At 54.3% G+C, this 18,472-nt stretch overlaps 2 protein-coding genes across 2 annotated transcripts in view; one reads left to right on the top strand and one right to left on the bottom strand.

The window, feature by feature from the left end:
* Window positions 1-540: 540 nt before the first annotated feature.
* The window catches only part of ENG (endoglin), a 43,970-nt gene continuing 26,038 nt past the window's right edge, over window positions 541-18,472 (bottom strand). Inside the window, exons 3-16 of the mRNA XM_045372691.2 lie at window positions 16,188-16,328; window positions 12,395-12,557; window positions 11,885-11,926; window positions 11,553-11,718; window positions 11,080-11,206; window positions 10,649-10,823; window positions 10,165-10,307; window positions 5,499-5,636; window positions 5,223-5,261; window positions 4,315-4,431; window positions 3,721-3,978; window positions 2,657-2,711; window positions 1,461-1,571; window positions 541-1,336 (exon numbers count right to left, since the gene is read on the bottom strand). Coding sequence (XP_045228626.2) covers window positions 1,212-1,336; window positions 1,461-1,571; window positions 2,657-2,711; window positions 3,721-3,978; window positions 4,315-4,431; window positions 5,223-5,261; window positions 5,499-5,636; window positions 10,165-10,307; window positions 10,649-10,823; window positions 11,080-11,206; window positions 11,553-11,718; window positions 11,885-11,926; window positions 12,395-12,557; window positions 16,188-16,328 — 1,800 coding nt within the window. The 3' untranslated portion in view covers window positions 541-1,211. The remainder of the gene's footprint in view (window positions 1,337-1,460; window positions 1,572-2,656; window positions 2,712-3,720; window positions 3,979-4,314; window positions 4,432-5,222; window positions 5,262-5,498; window positions 5,637-10,164; window positions 10,308-10,648; window positions 10,824-11,079; window positions 11,207-11,552; window positions 11,719-11,884; window positions 11,927-12,394; window positions 12,558-16,187; window positions 16,329-18,472) is intronic.
* LOC107127540 (uncharacterized) lies at window positions 1,960-2,705 on the top strand. The gene is given in 3 exon segments (XM_015436520.4): window positions 1,960-2,462; window positions 2,464-2,559; window positions 2,561-2,705. Coding segments are annotated over 3 exon segments (576 nt in total). The 5' UTR covers window positions 1,960-2,096; the 3' UTR covers window positions 2,675-2,705.

Genomic DNA, 18,472 nt, shown 5'->3' with positions numbered 1-18,472 from the left:
ATGTCTACTAAAAATACAAAAATTAGCCGGGCATGGTGGCGCACACCTGTAGTCCCAGCTACTTGGGAGGCTGAGGCAGGAGAATTGCTTGAACTCGGGAGGCAGAGGTTGCAGCGAGCTGAGATGGCGCCACTGTACTCCAGCCTGGGCGACAGAGTAAGACTCCGTCTCAAAAAAAAAAAAAAAAAAAAAAGCCATGGGACCTGCCTACAGTCACAGGCCAACAAGTGGCAGGTCCAGGATTTGAACTCAGAGCAGTCGAGGGCCTGTGTTCAGAACCCCAGAGTGGGAGTGTGGATGGGGCCTCCTGGTGTTTGCTTTCTTGCAGCCAAGACCCTGGGGTGTGCTGCCGAGGGGCTGAGTGGCAGAGGGGAACTGGCTGAATCAAAACCTGTGCCCTGGCTTCTGCTACTGTTCAGGATGCCGCCCCTGCCACCAGGCCAGCCCAGTGGGGGCCAAGGACAAGAGCAGCCCTGTCCTGTGCCCTTACCCCACCCTGGCGTTGAATGTCACTGCCCTTCTCCCAGCCCAGCCCATCACTGGTTTCATGGTCTGATTTATTGGTGAATACACAGGGGCGGGCCCAGGACAAGCAGCTTGGCTACTCCCCCTCTGCTGGCTGCCCGACCGGCAGAGGGGGCTCCATGTGGCAGGAGCTAGGCTCCCAACGCCCACTGTTCTTGCCACCCTCTGGGCTCCCAGGCTGGGCTCTGCTAGGCTCCTGTCTCCCCCGCCAGTTAGGCAAGTCCAGGTGTGGAGGCCGAAGGGATAGATCCAGGTGGCTCTAGGCTGGGCCCTCTTCTGTTTCTCGGGGGGAGGTGCTGTCAGCCTGGCTGGGCTGGCCTGGATCTGCTTCAAGTTCTCCCCTCCTGCCCAGCTCAGTTCACCAGTGCTGGATCCAGGTTCAAATGACAGGGGCTTGGGGTTTTACAACAGTGTGGCAAATGGTCTCTCTCCGCGGCCCTGGGCAGCCGTATCCCAGACCCACTGGGTTGAAGGTTCTGTGGGGTGGGGTGGAGGGACCCCAAGGTGTTCCAAGGCATTGGCCCCACTGGCAGCAGGCGTCTGAGAGGGAGGTGGGAAGGGCGGGCACGGAGAGCAGGCTCCATCCTGGGTCGAGTGGAGGACTGGCTCCCAGGGTGAGTTCACAGCGGTGCTCCCGGCTGGCGGCTGCTCAGTCTCTCCTGCTGGGCAAGCGGGGGGGGCCGGGGCTACGCCATGCTGCTGGTGGAGCAGGGGGTGCTCTGGGTGCTCCCGATGCTGTGGTTGGTGCTGCTGCTCTCTGAGGAGGCCGGGGCAGCCACTGCCACCACGGGCTCCCGCTTGCCGGGGGAACCTGGGAGCAGGGGCGGAGGTCAGGGTCCCGGCCAGGGCTCCTCAATCCCTCAGAGGCTTCACTGGGCTCCCCTGGGTGGGTGGAGGGGCCCGGCATGCTCACTGTGGGGGCCTGGGGTACTCACGCGTGTGCGAGTAGATGTACCAAAGTGCGGCGGTGAGCAGGGCCCCGATGAGGAAGGCACCAAAGGTGATGCCCAGCACGGCGGGCAGGACGAGGCCTTTGCTTGTGCAACCTAGAGAGGGCCGGCGCCATCAGCACTGCCGCCTCTGCCCCTGCCCCATCCCCTACCCTGTTGTGCTGGCCTGCGTGGGCTTTGGTGCCAGCCCTGCTCACCCTTGGACCCTTGACTTCTCTGAACCTCAGTCTCCTCTTGTAGCAAACGGGCTCATCACAGCCGGGCCTGGCATTGAGCCATGGTTGCTAGAATTATCCACCTAGAGGGCCCAGCCAGGCCTTTTGGGTCATGCCTCTGCCCCTCAAGGCTGATGGAGATGTGTTTTCAGGGAGGATGGATGGGGTAATATGAGGAAACTGAGGCTCAGGCGTACAGAGCCTGCCCCACCTGCTGCATGACCTTAGGTCAGCCCTGCCCCTCTCCGAAGCCTTTAGCAGGTAGACAACGGGTGAGAGCAGCTCCAAGCACCCTGCAGCTCTGCTCTTTGATTGCTCCAAGCCTCATTCCCTCCACATTCCTGACTCCTGTGTGACTACAGGCCAGGCAGTCTTCCCTTGAGCCTCTGATGTCCAATTCTGTGTCATGGGGTTATCAGCCCTGCCTTCTTGGTCCTGGGCTGGGAGTGGAGGCTCCATCCTGACCTGGATGTGGTGGCAGAGAGGTAGGTGCCCCCATCCCTCACCCCTGCCTCTGCCGCCAGTGTCGGGACTCTTCTGCCTAGTATGGGCCTGGGGTGAACTGATGGAGAGGCTAGAGGGAGCATCCTGCAGGGAGAGGCCTCAAGGAAGGCAAGGCCAGCACCCCCACCCCAAAGGGCCTCTGTCCCACCCAGGAGGCTCCATCCTCCCAGCAACGGTGGGGATGGAGTGGAGCCGTGAGTAGGGGCAGAGGCCTAGACTCCCACGCCACAGGATGGTCCCAGGCAAGGGCTCTCCATCTGCAAAGTGCAGGCTCTGGCCCCTGTTCTAGGCTGCTGTGACTCTGGGAAGCCCTCCTCCTGCCCCTTCTGGGCCGCTTTCTCTGGGATCCCCCTTGCCATGTGCTATGTGCTATGTGCCCAGCCCGTTTCTCAGGGCTGCCCGCTGTGCCCTACTGTGACCTCAGCCACTAGAACAAACCCGAGAGACCTGGAGGGAGCTCACCAGACAGGTCAGGGCTGATGACGTTCAAGCGCGTGAAGACAGTCCTACGGACTTCCTGGAGGAGGAAGAGAGAGCAGTATGTGGCACAGCCTTTGGAAGGCGGCTTCCAGGTTTACTCCCTGGCTCTGTGACCCCAGCCCACTCTAGAGCCTTGGCTTAGAATCCCATCTCCACCGCTTCGTAGCTGGATGCCTCTGGGTGAGTCCTGGAAGATCTGTGCTGTGGGAGGGTGCCTAGTGGACAATCCCTGGCTGCTGCTGACATGTTTCCTGTGAGTTCCTGGAGGGCTTGATGCCTGGGAGCACTGTGGGAGCACTATGCATCCCTCACCCTCGTGAACACTTTGGAGCTATGAGCCAGGTCAGCCCAGAGCCCCAGGCTCACTGTGGCTGGAGGGAGAGGCCCACTTAGGTGAGCCTTGAAGGCTTCCCTAGCTTCATATGACCAGAGAAGTTTGTAATCCTGGAGGCTTGTCTGTGTAAGGGCCTGGGGGTGACTCTGGGGGTATCCAGGACAGATTGCCTGAGAGTGGGGGTCACCAGATGGTGAAGTGTTGTGACTGGCAAATACAGAAAGCCAGGAGTGTGTGTCCTTTGTCTGCCTCTTCCCTCGGGTCTCCTGTTCTTTGACATTACACTGGTGACCATACTACATGGATGTGTGGGTGGCTAGATTCCTGGGTGGGATGGTGGGATGGTGGGAAGATGGTGGATGCCTGGCTGGGATGGCAGGTGGGTGGGAGGGTGGATGGATGGATGGACGGACGGGTGAATAAGTGGAAGGATAGATGATGGATAGATGGACAGTTGCAGCTGCATAGTCTGGCAGCTGCATAGTCTGGCAGCTGCATAGTCTGCCAGTGCCCAAGACATGGCAATCCCACCAGAAAGCTCTCGGGTGGCAGAAAGTGCTGCTGGCAGCCAGACTGCCAGGTGACATGCCTGACTAAGGCTCTGCCCCTCACCAGCTGGCCCCACATCCCTGTGGGCTGCCATGTCCTTTCCTGCAAACCACAGACCTAGAAGCTCCCACTTGAAGCTGGGGCCGGCCCAGGCTCCACTCACCTGGTCTTGGGACCCGGTCTTGGGACGCAGGGCTATAGTGCAGCTGAGGGTGCCGGTTTTGGGTATGGGTACTGTGTAGAAGTGGAGGAGGAAGCTGAAGCGCGGGTTACCCTCGGGGCTTGGGGACAGCAGGCTCACACAGTTGCCCTTGGCCGCCCGGCCCTGGATGAGTTCCATGGTGCCTCCCTCAGGCCCCAAGTCCAGGTGGCAGCTGTCTAGCTGGAGCAGGAACTCGGGGATGGATGGGGACACTCTGACCTGCATGGGTAGGTAGGGCCACGAGGCATGGGCAGCTGCTCTTCACCCCACCCCACCTGCTGCCTTGAAATATCGGCTAGAATGAAGAGTTCCCACCCCTGAGTCCTCACGGTGGAAGGAAAGGCATGGACCTGTGTGGGTCAGAGGAGGAGGACAGGGCCACATCCTTGTCAGCATCCCTGAGCAATGCCTTCTCTGTCTCCCTCTCCCACGCACCCAGGCCGTCTCCCTCCTGACTCTGGGATTCTCATCTCCTCTGGAGTCATGGTGGGAAGAAAGGCAGAGAGGAAGTTGCAGGAGCTGGGAGGCCCGAGGGGTGACAGGCATGCCAGGTACCTGCACAAAGCTCTGCTGCCCCGGCTCGATGGTGTTGGAGGCCTGGAGGAAGTGTGGGCTGAGGTAGAGGCCCAGCTGGAAAGAGAGGCTGTCCATGTTGAGGCAGTGCACCTTTTTCTGGGGGAGGACGGGAGGGAGACTTGGTCAGTCCGGCGGCACCAGCCAGGAGGGCGAGGGGTGTGGGGAGGAACAGACGTCATGGCCCTGTGGAGTTGCCTGACTCATCTTTTTTTTTTTTTTTTTTTGAGACAGAGTCTCACTCTGTGGTCCAGGCTGGAGTGCAGTGGCCGGATCTCAGCTCACTGCAAGCTCCGCCTCCCAGGTTCATGCCATTCTCCTGCCTCAGCCTCCCAAGTAGCTGGGACTACAGGCGCCCACCACCTCGCCTGGCTAGTTTTTTGTATTTTTTAGTAGAGACAGGGTTTCACCGTGTTAGCCTGGCTGGTTTCGATCTCCTGACCTCGTGATCCACCCATTTCGGCCTCCCAAAGTGCTGGGATTACAGGCTTGAGCCACCACGCCCGGCCCTTTTTTTTTTTTTTTTTAACTAATATTTATCAAGGAGGCAGCAGTTGCCAGGCTGTGTGAAGAGCTTCCACACGGCACCTCACTGGCTGCCCAGAGGCACCCTTTGGCGCAGAGTCCTTTCTTAGGCCACCTTTGGGCCCAGAAAACTAAAGTGACTTGCCCAAGGCCACACAGCCAGTATGTGCTAAGACCTCTGACTTGAGAGACTGAGAGCGTCACCCTCAGCAGTCCTGCTCCGCTCATATAGAACGGGAGACCGATGCCAGACACATGGCTTGCCAGGAGTTTCCTGAAGCCTACTCCCTCCCAAGCCAGGAAGAGGCCCCGGCCCAGCAGCAGCCCCTGGGCCAGGTGGGTTAGCACGTGACTGTCCATCTTACCCGCTGTGGTGATGAGCTCGACAGGATATTGACCACCACCTGCGAGGACAAAGCCAGGGAGCTGGTCAGAGCCAGAAAGGACCCCAGAGGGTATCCCACCCAATACACCCATTTTGCAGATGGGGAGACTGAGCCAACCAGTGGCCAAGCTTGTCTTATGTTCTGAGCCTCTGCACCCTGCTCTCCCAAACACACCTCCGCCCTGGGGGATCAGGGAGGCACTTGAGGGGGCACCAACCAGGCTGGTCCTGATACCTTTCTGGCCCCAGCTCTTACCTCATTGCTGATCATATTCGCCGTCACTTCCATGCCACAGCTGGAGTAAGCGCTGTGCAGGACAAACTGGTCACCCCTGTCCTCGGCCTGACAGCTGGGGTCCCAGAGGGTCAGGCCCATGATGGTGCACTTCAAATGCTGGGTTGGGAGAGAGGGGCACCGTCAGGAGGCACTGGGGTCTCTGTGGCCTGCCACACCCCAGCACCAAGGACTGACCACAACCCAGGGCTCCCAAGTCACAGCCATTCCCCTGCCCTGCTCCCTCTTCATTTTTGTTAGATGTCATCATCCTACACCACTTAAAATTTCTTTTTTTTTTTTTTTTTGAGACGGAGTCTCACTCTTGTTGCCCAGGCTGGAGTGCAGTGGCTTGATCTTGGCTCACTGCAACCTCCACCTCCTGGGTTCAAGCGATTCTCTTGCCTTGGCCTCCTGAGTTGCTGGGATTACAGGCGCGTGCCACCATGCCCAGCTAATTTTTTGTATTTTTAGTAGATAGGATTTCACCATGTTGGCCAGGCTGGTCTCAAACTCCTGACCTCAGGTGATCCACCTGCCTCAACTTCCCAGTGCAGGGATTACAGGCGTGAGCCACCGTACCCGGCCATTTTTTGTATTTTTAGTAGAGACGAGGTTTCACCATGCTGGCTAGGCTGGTCTTGAACTCCGGACCTCAGGCAATCCACCCACCTTGGCCTCCCAAAGTGCTGGGATTACAGATGTGAGCCACCATGCCTGGCCCACTTAAGACTTCTTGAACTTGCACACTTTTGCACTAAGCCTTGTCCTAAGCAATAATAGCTGTTGGATCACAAATTTTCTTCTTCTTCTTCTTCTTCTTTTTTTTTTTTTTAAGACGGAGTCTTGCCCTGTCGCCCAGGCTGGAGTGCAGTGGCGCGATCTCGGCTCACTGCAAGCTCTGCCTCCCGGGGTCACGCCATTCTCCTGTCTCAGCCTCCCGAGTAGCTGGGACTACAGGCGCCCGCCACCACGCCCGGCTAATTTTTTGTATTTTTAGTAGAGACGGGGTTTCACCGTGTTAGCCAGGATGGTCTCAATCTCCTGACCTCATGAGCCGCCCGCCTCGGCCTCCGAAAGTGCTGGGATTACAGGCGTGAGCCACCACACCCGGCCACATTTTCTTATATCTATCAAAATAAATATAGAACTATTAAATTAAAAAATATTCCTTCAAGTTCCACATATAATTATCACTCACAGCCCCAAGGGCATACAAACCCTACAAGCACAGTCCAGTCTCAGGCCTGGGGTAGGCAAAGTGTTCCTGTAAAGAGCCAGATAGTAAATACTGTCATGCAGTGCCGGACAATGTTTTGGTCGGTGATGGACTGTGTATATGATGGTGGTCCCTGGTTCCACAAAATTATAATGAAGCTGAAAAATTTCTATTGCCTAGTGTTTGTGGTGATGCTGATGTAAGCAAACTTATTGCACTGCCAGTCATATAAAAGTCTAGCACAGGCCGGGTGTGGTGGCTCACACCTGTAATCCCAGCACTTTGGGAGGCGGAGGCGGGCAGATCACGTGAGGCCAGAAGTTCGAGACCTGCCTGGCCAACACAGTGAAACCTGACTCTACTAAAATTATAAAAATTAGCTGGGTGTGGTGGCACACGCCCATAGTCCTAGCTACTGGGAAGGCTGAAGCACAAGAATTGCTTGAATCGAGGAGGAGGCTGCAGTAAGCCAAGATCGCATCACTGCACTCCAGCCTGGGTGATGGAGCAAGACCTTGTCTCTAAAACAAGAAAAAGAAGGCCGGGTGCAGTGGCTCACGCCTGTAATCCCAGCACTTTGGGAGGCTGAGGTAGGCAGATCACCTGAGGTCAGAAGTTCGAGACCAGCCTGGCCATTATGGTGAAACCCTGTTTCTACTAAAAATACAAAAAAGTAGCCAGGCTACTGGCCAGGCACGTGACTCACACTAGTAAGCCCAGCACTTTAGGAGGCCGAGGTGGGCAGATCACAAGGTCAGGAGTTCGAGACCAGCCTGGCCAACATAGTGAAACCCTGTCTCTGCTAAAAAATACAAAAAATAAGCCAAGTGTGGTGGTGGGTGCCTGTAATCTCAGCTAGCTACCCGGGAGGCTGAGGCAGGAGAATCGCTTGAACCCGGGAGGAGGGGGTTGCAGTGAGCCAGGATTGTGCCACTGCACTCTAGCCCGGTCAACAGTGTGAGACTGTCTAAAAAAAAAAAAAAAAGTAGCCAGGCGTGGTAGTATTCCCAACTACTTGGGAGGCTGAGGCAGGAGAATCACTTGAACCCGGGAGGTGGAGGTTACAGTAAGCCGAGACGGCACCACTGAACTCCAGCCTGGGCGACAAAGCAAGTCTCCGACTCAAAAAAAAAAAAAAAAAAAAAAAAAAAAAGAGAGAAAGAAAAGAAAAACCACTGTAGCCAAAATTGAAAGAACAGCAGCAAATCAAGGGAAGTGGTGGCCAAAGGGGCAACCTTTTTTTCTTTTTTTTTTTTTTTTTTTGAGACAGAGTCTCGCTCTGCCGCCCAGGCTGGAGTGCAGTGGCGTGATCTCGGCTCACTGCAAGCTCCACCTCCCGGGTTTACGCTATTCTCCTGCCTCAGCCTCCCGAGTAGCTTGGGACTCCAGGTGCCCGCCACCACGCCTGGCTAATTTTTTGTATTTTTAGTAGAGATGGGGTTTCACCGTGTTAGTCAAGATGGTCTCGTTCTCCAGACCTCATGATCCGTCCACCTCAGCCTCCCAAAGTGCTGGGATAACAGGCGTGAGCCACTGCGCCCGGCCCCCCTTTTTTTTTTCTTTAAAACTTATAAAAATCATCAAGAAAAATACCAAAGCCTCAGTGATAAAGAGACTGAGGTCCTCATCACTCACATGGAGCCATGCCCACACTCACTACTACCCAGAGAATTATAACTAAACAAGAATGGAATGAGATGTGCCACTTCCCACAATGGCAAAGGTTTTTCTTTTCTTTTTTTGAATTACAGTCTGGAGAGAGCGAAGAGGTTGAGCTGCTCTCGTAAATCAGCAGTGAAAATTCAAATCATCTTTGGGAAAGTGGGTTGGCAACATGTATTGAAACTTCATTCCTTTTGACCCAGTAATTCCACTAGGAAATCTATCCTAAGAAAATAATCCTATATAAAGAAATGTTTCATGTACAATGACATTTTTTGCATATTTATAATACTGCAGAATTGGAAACAACCTAAATGTGTAACAAGGGAAGAGGAGTTAATAATAGCATGTCAATATGATGGAATAATATGTACTTATTAAACATATTAGGTACAGGTGTCAAAGCTCTAAAAATACATTAAGTGAAATAGCAAAAGACAAATGAACACATCCCTTATGATTACATCAATATAAGAAATACACAGACAAAACACTCCAGGAAGCACACCAAAATGTTGGCAGCCATTGTCGTTGGGTCAGAAGGTTAAGATTTTCTACTTTTCACATTTTTTTTAAAGCATGTTTTTTGTTTGTTTGTTTGTTTGTTTGAAATGGAGTCTCGCCCTGTCACCCAGGGTGGAGTGCAGTGGCGCAATCTCAGCTCGCTGCAATTTCCCTCCTCTGGGTTCAAGCGATTCTCCTGCCTCAGCCTCCCACGTAGCTGGGACTACAGGCATGCACCACCATGCCCGGCTAATTTTTTCTATTTTAGTAGAGACGGGGTTTCACTGTGTTGCCCAGGCTGGTCTCGAACTCCTGAACTCCGGTAATCTGCCTGCCTCAGCCTCCCAAAGTGCTAGGGTCGCAGGCGTGAGCCACTGTGCCTGGCCAGCATGTGTTATTTTATTTTATTTTATTTTGAGACGGAGTCTCGCTCTGTCACCCAGGCTGGAGTGCAGTGGCGCTATCTTGGCTCACTGTCAGCTCTGCCTCCCAGGTTCAGGCCATTCTCCTGCCTCAGCCTCCCGAGTAGCTGGGACTACAGGCATCTGCCACCATGCCTGGCTAATTTTTTGTATTTACCGTGTGTTATTTTTATAACAAATATATTTGTCAACCAGGCAAAGATAACATTGTGTAGGGTTTTTTTTTTTTTTTCCCCCAAGACAGAGTCTCATTCTGTTGCTCAGGCTGGAGTGTAGTGGTGTGATCTTGGCTCACTGCAGCCTCTATCTCCTGGGTTCAAGCGGTTCTTGTGCCTCAGCCTCCCGAGCAGCTGGGACTACAGGTGTGTTCCATCAACCCTGGCTAATTTTTGTATTTTAGTAAAGACAAGGTTTCACCATGTTGGCCAGGCTGGTCTCGAACTCCTGACCTCAAGTGATCCGCCCAACTTGGCCTCCCAAAGTGCTGAGATTACAGGCGTGAACCACCCTGCCCGGCCTGTGTAGGCATTCTGCTTAGCGACCACCCAGCTCAGGGAGCATTTAGGATTAATAATGACAACTACCTAGTGCTGGCATTATTTACTAAGCACTTACTATGTACCACATCTGACTGTGCCACGTGATCGGCCTGTCAGACCTCCTTTAATTCTCACCATGTGGTAGGTACCATTGTCAATCCCATTATACAAGTGGGAAAACAAAGGCTTGCAGAGGGATGTTACTTGCCCCCCTGCCTGGGCTAGGACCCCAAGAGTCTTGGGCTAGGGTAGGAACCAGATGTCCATGCCATCCTGAGCCAGAGGGGCAGGAGTTCCCTTACCGCAACAAGCTCTTTCTTTAGTACCAGGGTCATGGCGTCATTGGCACACTTTGTCTGGATCAGGGACATGAGCAGCTCTGGGCTGCAAGTGTCCTTGGGAGGAGTGGTCTGGATCGGTGCGGGTGAGGTCTGCAGCCTACCACCTGTGGGGAAGCAGAGGCAGGCCAGGCGGATGGTCACTGGGTGCCTGCACCAGGCTCTTTTTTTTTTTTTTTTTGAGACGGAGTTTTGCTCTGTTACCCAGGCTGGAGTGCAGTGGCACGATCTTGATCTCGGCTCACTGCAACCTCCGCGTCCTGGTTTCAAGTGACTCTCAGGCCGTTCTGATTAGCTACTCCCATTGTTCCCCCATGCAGATGAGAAAAATGAGGCTGAGAGAGGCTAATGTACCTTGCCCAAGCTCACACAGAGGGGCTTCACCAACAGTGTGGCCACTGATCCAAGGGAGAGGAAGGGAAGGGAGGGGTAGGGGGAGGGTGCTCACCACAGCTAGGGGCATGAAGTGAGACAACGCTGGCCAGCGGTAGCTCCACGAAGGATGCCACAACGCTGGCATTGAGCATCCGGGCCTCCCCCAGCAGGCCTTGGGGTGTGTCTGGGAGCTTGAAGCCACGAATGTTCTTCTCTGGAAAGATCTTGAAGGAGTATTCTCCAGTGGTCTAATGGTGGGGAGAGAGGCAGAGCAGGGGACCATGGACACAGTCTGTGCCACAGCAGGCTAGCCAGGGTTATGCCAGGCCTCGGTCCTGCTGTGTCCCCACTCCTGCTGTGTCCTCTGCCTGACCCCTTGCTTCACCTATGGACATAGGTGATTTGTCCTTCAACTCAGCTCAGGGGTTCACCTCTCCAGGAAACGTCCCTGATCCAGAGGTTGGGAGTTTGGGTTTTATGTCCCGGGAGCTGCGCAAAACTCACCCAGATCTGCATGTTGTGGTTGGCGTCGATGAGCCAGGACACGTAGGGGGGACCCTGCAGGATGAGGACGGCATCGGGATCCCCAGACGCGCAGCTCAGTTCCACCTTCACCGTCACCGTCCGGGGCCTGCGGGGAGACAGATGCTGATGGAACGCTGAAGCGGACAGGCCAGGCGGGGAGCGAGACCTGGCGTCGGATGGGCGGCGGCTGCACTCTTACCTGGCCAGGTATGGGTCTATGGGATAGAGATGGGACTGGGGCCAGGCTTGTGCCTAAAGGAGAGGGGCTCGTAGGGGGCGGGGCCTAGAGTAGGAGAATGGCTGTGGTCTCACGGGGCTGCGGCGGGGCTGGGGCTGGGACCCGGGAGGGGCTTCATAAGGGACGGGGCGGGGGGGGATGGGGGGGGCGTGGGGAGGGGGGTAGTCGTCTCTCGGGGGTGGGGCCTAGTGTCGGGGTGGGGCGAGACCCTTACCCGGCCGAGTGGCCCGGCAGGACCCTCAGGATGTGCGCCTCCTTGTGGCCGGCCACACCTTCCAAGCGGCAGCCCCGGACCAAGGCTGGGATACGCGGCCGCCACTCGAGCGTGCGGCCCATGTCCTGGCTGGCTTCCAGCATGCAGAAGGACAGTGAGCCCTGGGCTGCGGAGACACGCGCACCTCAGTGCCTTCCCCCAGCAGCCCTGCACCTAACAGAGCCTCACCCTCACCCACAGCCAAAGGTAGCGGTGGTGGGGCAGGCAGGACGGTGCTGCAGAGGTGGAGAGGCGTCAGAGGACCCAGGTTCGAACATCCCTTCCACACTTACCTGCCAAGTGACCCTCTGCAAGTCCCCGGGCCTCCGTTTCATCTGTCAACACAGGGTTAACATAAGGGATGAGCCCATGACACATGTTAGGGTGCAGCCCCGAAACCACCCAACAAGACCTGAAATGATAGATTTATCTGTGTACATGTACATGTTTATTGTCACCTCCCTCATCACAGTATCAGCTCTAGGAGGGCAGGGCCTGAGTGTGTCTCCACAGTGTCCCCAAGTGCCTAGCATAATAGGGCTTTGGCACACAGTAGATGCACAGTAAATCATGAAAATGCCGGGGTTTTTTAGGTCAAAAACTGGCATTTCACATGTTTCGATTTGATATTTGGTGAAGGAGCCATCACTGTCTCAAGGCAGCACTGGTTTGCGGCATGTGACCTGTGGCACTTTGTGTCCCCTCTTGCACTCTTGGTGTCCAAGTCTGAGGCGTGGGCCAGAGGAGCTCAGATTCCTCTTGAGCAGTGTCATGAGCCCAGAGAGGTTGCTGGGGAAACTGACCTTGGCCCAGTCGGAGGAGGACGCTCTGGGGGTCATCCAGCTCGGCAGCAGAGGCGATGGGGCCCCTCTCAGCTGCCCACTCGAGGATCTGGGTCTTGGGGAAGGATGGCAGCTCTGTGGTGTTGACTCCCGGGGGCTCTTGGAAGGTGACCAGGTTGGGATTCTGGGGAGGCATGTGGAGGCTCAGAATGCTGTTCCTGGCCCTGTGTCCCCTCTACCCCACGTAGGAGGTCAGGAAGTAATTTGTGGAGTCAGCCCATTGGCTGAGAGAAAGACGCCAGAGCTGAGAATGCTGTCTAGTGGATCTGCAGTCAGCCCAGAACCCCCCCTAGCAGTCAGATCAGCCCCTTCTCCCTTCCATACCTGGGGGGCCGGATGAACACACCACCTTGTTCATCCACCTGTCCAAACGTCACCCACCCCTCCAGAGCTGTTCTCATTCAACCCACATCTACACCATCATGCAGCTGTCTCTCCCTACACCCCGAGGCTCTGGATCTCCCTACACTTGGAGGGTCCACAGGGGACAACGTCTACCTTGCCCATCATTGCACAGTGCTTGACACATAATAGGCACTGAGAAATATTTGTCTGACTCTGGGCCCTGGGCCCATCACAGGATCCTGACATGCCAGCCTCACCCTGACACCCGGCCTGTGGTGAGTGCTTCCTGCTTATGGGAAGAAAGGGAGAAAGGGAGGAAAGAAGAAAGGGATGGATGAATGAATAGATGAATTAAAGACAGATATCAGTGGTCCCTGCCCTAGGGGATATTACCATTCAGAAACTACACATGCATCAAGTCATTTGAAGCAATAGAAGACAGAATTTTATTTAATAAGAAACAAAGGAGCCAGACAGATCTCCTGGTTGGACAGGGATGGGGAATCTGGGTGGCTCCAGCATCTCACTGCCTATCCTGCCAGTGCCCCTGAAGAGATGGGGGCCGGGGGAGAGGAGGAAAGCAGACAGGGAAGACTTCCTGGAGGAGTGACTCTGGAAAGCTGAAGGATTCAGAGGAAGCTGTTGGGACCACTGACTGAGCTCCTTCGTGTACAGTCTCCAGAGCCAGGGCCATTGAGCTGAATGAAGCAGCAGCAGCAGAAGGGCAAAAGGACTTCAGGTTGGATTTTAAAATATTTTTGGCCGGGCGCGGTGGCTCAAGCCTGTAATCCCAGCACTTTGGGAGGCCGAGACGGGCGGATCACGAGGTCAGGAGATCGAGACCATCCTGGCTAACACAGTGAAACCCCGTCTCCACTAAAAATACAGAAACTTAGCCAGGCGAGGTGGCAGGCGCCTGTAGTCCCAGCTACTCGGGAGGCTGAGGCAGGAGAATGGCGTAAACCCAGGAGGTGGAGCTTGCAGTGAGCTGAGATCCGGCCACTGCACTCCAGCCTGGGTGACAGAGCGAGACTCTGTCTCAAAAAAAAAAAAAAAAAAAAATTTAATTGTTATTTTTTAGAAACGAGGGTCTCACTATGTTTCCCAGGTTGGTCTCTAACTTCTGGCCTCAAGAGACCCTCCTGGCCAGGCACAGTGGCTCATGCCTATAATCTCAGCACTTTGAGAGGCCGAGGTGGGTGGATCCCCTGAGGTCAGGAGTTTGAGACCAGCCTAGCCAACATAGTATGAAACCCTGTCTCTACTAAAAATACAAAAAATTAGCCAGGCGTGGTGGCGGGTGCCTGTAATCCCAGCTATTTGGGAGGCTGAGGCAGGAGAATTCCTTGAACCCAGGAGGCGAAGGTTGCAGTGAGGCGAGATCGGGCCATTGCACTCCAGCCTGGGCAACAAGAGTGAAACTCTGTCTCAAAAAAAAGGAAACCCTCCTGCCTCAGCTTCCCAAAGTGTTGGGATTACAGACATGAGCCAGGTCGCCCGGCCCAAGCTAGATATTGAGGACTGCCAGATGGCAACAGTAGAGAAGACACCCTAGAATGACCCATCTAGAAGGAAGCAGATACCTTCTCTGCAGGAATTCAACAAGGGGGGAAAGTGATGGGCACCTTGCGTGAGGAACCCAGCCCGCGGAATGGGAAAGGGCTGGGACACTGGCTTTACATAGCTGGGTTGGGAAAAGGATCTGATCCTTGAGTCATCCTCTGTAAAATGGGGATACAGCAGGGCTCGACGTCTGTTGGTCGCCTGGCACTGGGTCTGGCACCAAGGCCGCGCCTTGGCCTCTTTGTCCCCTTTGGCCACGGGCCCCAGGGAGCCCGCTCGGGAAGCTGCACGGCCCCAGGAGGAAGGCGGCGTGGCCGAGGCTAGAGCCGGCGGCTGCTGCGACCTTCCGGCTGACGGGCGCGTTTCATTCCTGCGTCACTCTGGGCGGCACGGACTCAGATCAGGAATGGGGAGGATCCATGACAAAGGCCACGCCCCCTCTGGGACCTCGATTCCTCTTCTGGGCGCCGAGGGATGGGCTGCAAGGAGTCAAATCCTCTTGGCCCTGGTGGTTGGATTTGGCCCCCTCCCTCCTAGGACTTTCACATGCTGGCTTGGTCGTGTCTGACTGTCTCTGTGCTGTCCCTGTCACCAGTCTAGAAGCTTCTCCCCTGTCCCCCACGCCCAACTTTGCTCAAGCCTGCCTCCTTCCCCCAGTGGGTATGTTTCTTTTTCTGCCTCTCTCCCCTTTGCTATCTTTGCTCTCCCCCGGGCTCTCCCCTTCCTGCCCTCTGCTTTCTCTCTTGTAAACAACAGCTGCTCACATCTGGGGCCCACCTCTCAGACATTCCACGTGGAGGAGGCAGTGCTGGCAAGCCACCCCACCTCCTCCAGCCCTGACCCCTGGCAGTGGTCCCAGCTCCCTGGCCTCCTGTCTCTGGTGGATGTCTCTAACACTTGCTAAAACTTGAGGCTTTTGGTTGTTTGTTTTTAACTTTTTTCCCAAATCCACAGCTGACCCGAAAACTTGAGTTTTTAAAAAAATATTTTTTTTTCTCCAAAATAGGCCAAATCCATTTAAAGCAACTCTTGAATACTCAACAAAGTATAAAGAACCAAATAAATGTTTTTCCTAATCCCGCTTCCCAGCCATAACCACTGTTAACACATTGTTAGGTTTTCTTTTTTTTTTTTTTTTTTTTTTTTTTTGAGACGGAGTCTCGCTCTGTCGCCCAGGCTGGAGTGCAGTGGCCGGATCTCAGCTCACTGCAAGCTCCGCCTCCTGGGTTTACGCCATTCTCCTGCCTCAGCCTCCCGAGTGGCTGGGACTACAGCTGCCCGCCACCTTGCCCAGCTAGTTTTTTGTATTTTTTAGTAGAGACAGGGTTTCACCATGTTGGCCAGGATGGTCTCGATCTCCTGACCTCGTGATCCGCCCGTCTCGGCCTCCCAAAGTGCTGGGATTACAGGCTTGAGCCACCTCACCCGGCCTCATTGTTAGGTTTTCTCCTGGCTCTTTTCCTCTGTCTTTAAATATTTTCAAATATATGTCACGTAACTTTTTCAAAGACAATGAAAAGATTATCTTATAAAATGCTGAGTTCAGTTGTCCCACTGGACAGAGAGGCAAACTGAGACTATGCAGAGGACCAGAGTTGGCCAGGGCTGCACATCAGCCTGACTCCCACCTCTTGGTCTAGACTCTTTACTGTAGTCCTGCTGCCCTCTGGGTTCTCTCTGGTAAAGATCATTGGATTCACCAGGCAGGACCCTGGTGAATAATGTCAGGATGAAAGGGAGAAGCAGGGCCGGGCCGCTAGGGTGGGAGACCCTGGCCCACAGAGATAGACAGCAGGGACCTCCCATGGCCAGAGCCTCAGCCTGGGGTTGGTGGGAACACACTCACGTAGGCCAAGTGCAGTGGGATTCCCAGGGCCTGGAGCTGCAGGAAAACATTGCTGTTTACACTGAGGACCAGAAGCACCTCTCGGGGCTGGGTGCCATTTTGCTTGGATGCCTGGAGAGTCAGCTCCAGCTGTGACAGGTCCTGGGGAACACAGAGGGGAGACGCACACAGACCAGTTAGATTTGCATAGGTTGTGTCACCCAGATAGGCAGTGATGACTTGGGTGCTTCCACTCCAATCTCCCTGCCTGCTCTGTCCACCCTCGCCTCCCAGTGCCCGGGGTAGTGCCTGGCCCTCTGGCCATCCTTAGGGAATTCACACTAAACAAATGAAGGAGGTAAGCCCAGCAAATCTGAAGAGAGGAAAAAAATTAGGCTGGGCACAGTGGCTCACGCCTGTAATCCCAGCACTTTGGGAGGCTGAGGCGGGTGGATCACCTGAGGCGGGTGGATCTCGAACTCAGGAGTTCGAGACCAGCCTGTCCAACAAGGTGAAACCCCGTTTTACTAAAAATACAAAAAATTAGCCAGGTGTGGTGGTAGACGCCTGTAATTCCAGCTACTTGGGAGGCTGAGGCAGGAGAATCTCTTGAACCCAGGAGGTGGAGGTTGCAGTGAGCCAAGAATGCGCCATTACACTCCAGCCTGGGCAACAAGAGTAAAGCTCTGTCTCAAAAAAAAAAAAAAAAAAAAAAAAAAAAAGGATGAGCCTGAACTTCATCCATCAAGGATCAAGTTTTATTATTTTTCTTTTTTTTTTTTTTGAGACGGAGTCTCCCTGTCACCAGGCTGGAGTGCAGTGACAAAATCTTGGCTCACTGCAACCTCTGCCTCCTGAGTTCAAGTGATCCTCCTGCCTCAGCTTCCCAAGTAGCTAGGACTACAGGTGCATGCCAACACACCCAGATAATTTTGGTAGTTTTAGTAGAGATGGGGTTTCACCATTTTGGCCAGGCTGGTCTCGATCTCTTGACCTTGTGATCCACCCGCCTCAGCCTCCCAAAGTGCTAGGATTATAGGCATGAGCCACCGCGCCTGGTAAGATTTATTATTTCTACTGAGCACCTATTGTGTACTGGGCCTTAGGGAGTGTCCTGTGTGTGGAGGCAGCGATCCCCCGCCCCATCATCCCCACCAACTCTCCTGCTGTCCCTGAGTGACAGCTCTGCTTCCAGCCCACATGAGACAGTCACAGTTGCTCTCCCAGTTTGCAGTATTCCTGCTTGTCTTACCATTTTAAAGTACTAAAATCCTGGGGTGTTGTTTTTGGTATAATGCCATTATTTTGATATAAGAATGTGAAGTTGAAATCATTTATGTCTTGAGACGTACCCACTGCATTAACATTTTTAATTGTTCAATGGTATATACATTTAGAATGTTTTTATAACAACAACAATACCTACCTACCATGTAAATAGGGCCTATTAAATCCCAGGACTGCTCTAAGTGCTTTACACATTAACTCATTTAATCCTTGCAACAAACTTAAGAGGTAAATATCTTTTTTTTTTTTTTTTTTTTTTGAGACGGAGTCTCGCTCTGTCTCCCGGGCTGGAGTTGCAGTGGCCGGATCTCAGCTCACTGCAAGCTCCGCCTCCCGGGTTTACGCCATTCTCCTGCCTCAGCCTCCCGAGTAGCTGGGACTACAGGCGCCGCCACCTCGCCCGGCTAGTTTTTTGTATTTTTTAGTAGAGACGGGGTTTCACCATGTTCACCAGGATGGTCTCGATCTCCTGACCTCGTGATCCACCCGTCTCGGCCTCCCAAAGTGCTGGGATTACAGGCTTGAGCCACCGCGCCCGGCCTTGTTTGTTTTTTTTGAGACAGAGTCTTACTGTGTTGCCCAGTCTGGAGTGCAGGGGTGCTATCTCGGCTCACTGCAAACTCTGCCTCCCAGGTTCACGCCATTCTCCTGCCTCAGCCTCCCGAGTAGCTGGGACTACAGGCGCCCGCCACCACACCCGGCTACCTTTTTGTATTTTTAGTAGAGACGGGGTTTCACCGTGTTAGCCAGGTTGGTCTCGATCTCCTGACCTTGTGATCCACTTGCCTCGGCCTCCCAAACTGCTGGGATTACAGGCGTGAGCCACTGTGCCCAGCCTTTTTTTTTTTTTTTTTTTTTTTTAAGAGACAGAGTCGGCCGGGCGCGGTGGCTCAAGCCTGTAATCCCAGCACTTTGGGAGGCCAAGACGGGCGGATCACGAGGTCAGGAGATCAAGACTATCCTGGCTAACACGGTGAAACCCCGTCTCTACTAAAAAATACAAAAAACTAGCCGCGCGA

This window comes from Macaca fascicularis, chromosome 15 (assembly GCF_037993035.2).
Source record: "Macaca fascicularis isolate 582-1 chromosome 15, T2T-MFA8v1.1".
NCBI lineage: Eukaryota > Metazoa > Chordata > Mammalia > Primates > Cercopithecidae > Macaca > Macaca fascicularis.
This window is presented reverse-complemented; position numbering and strand designations above follow the sequence as displayed.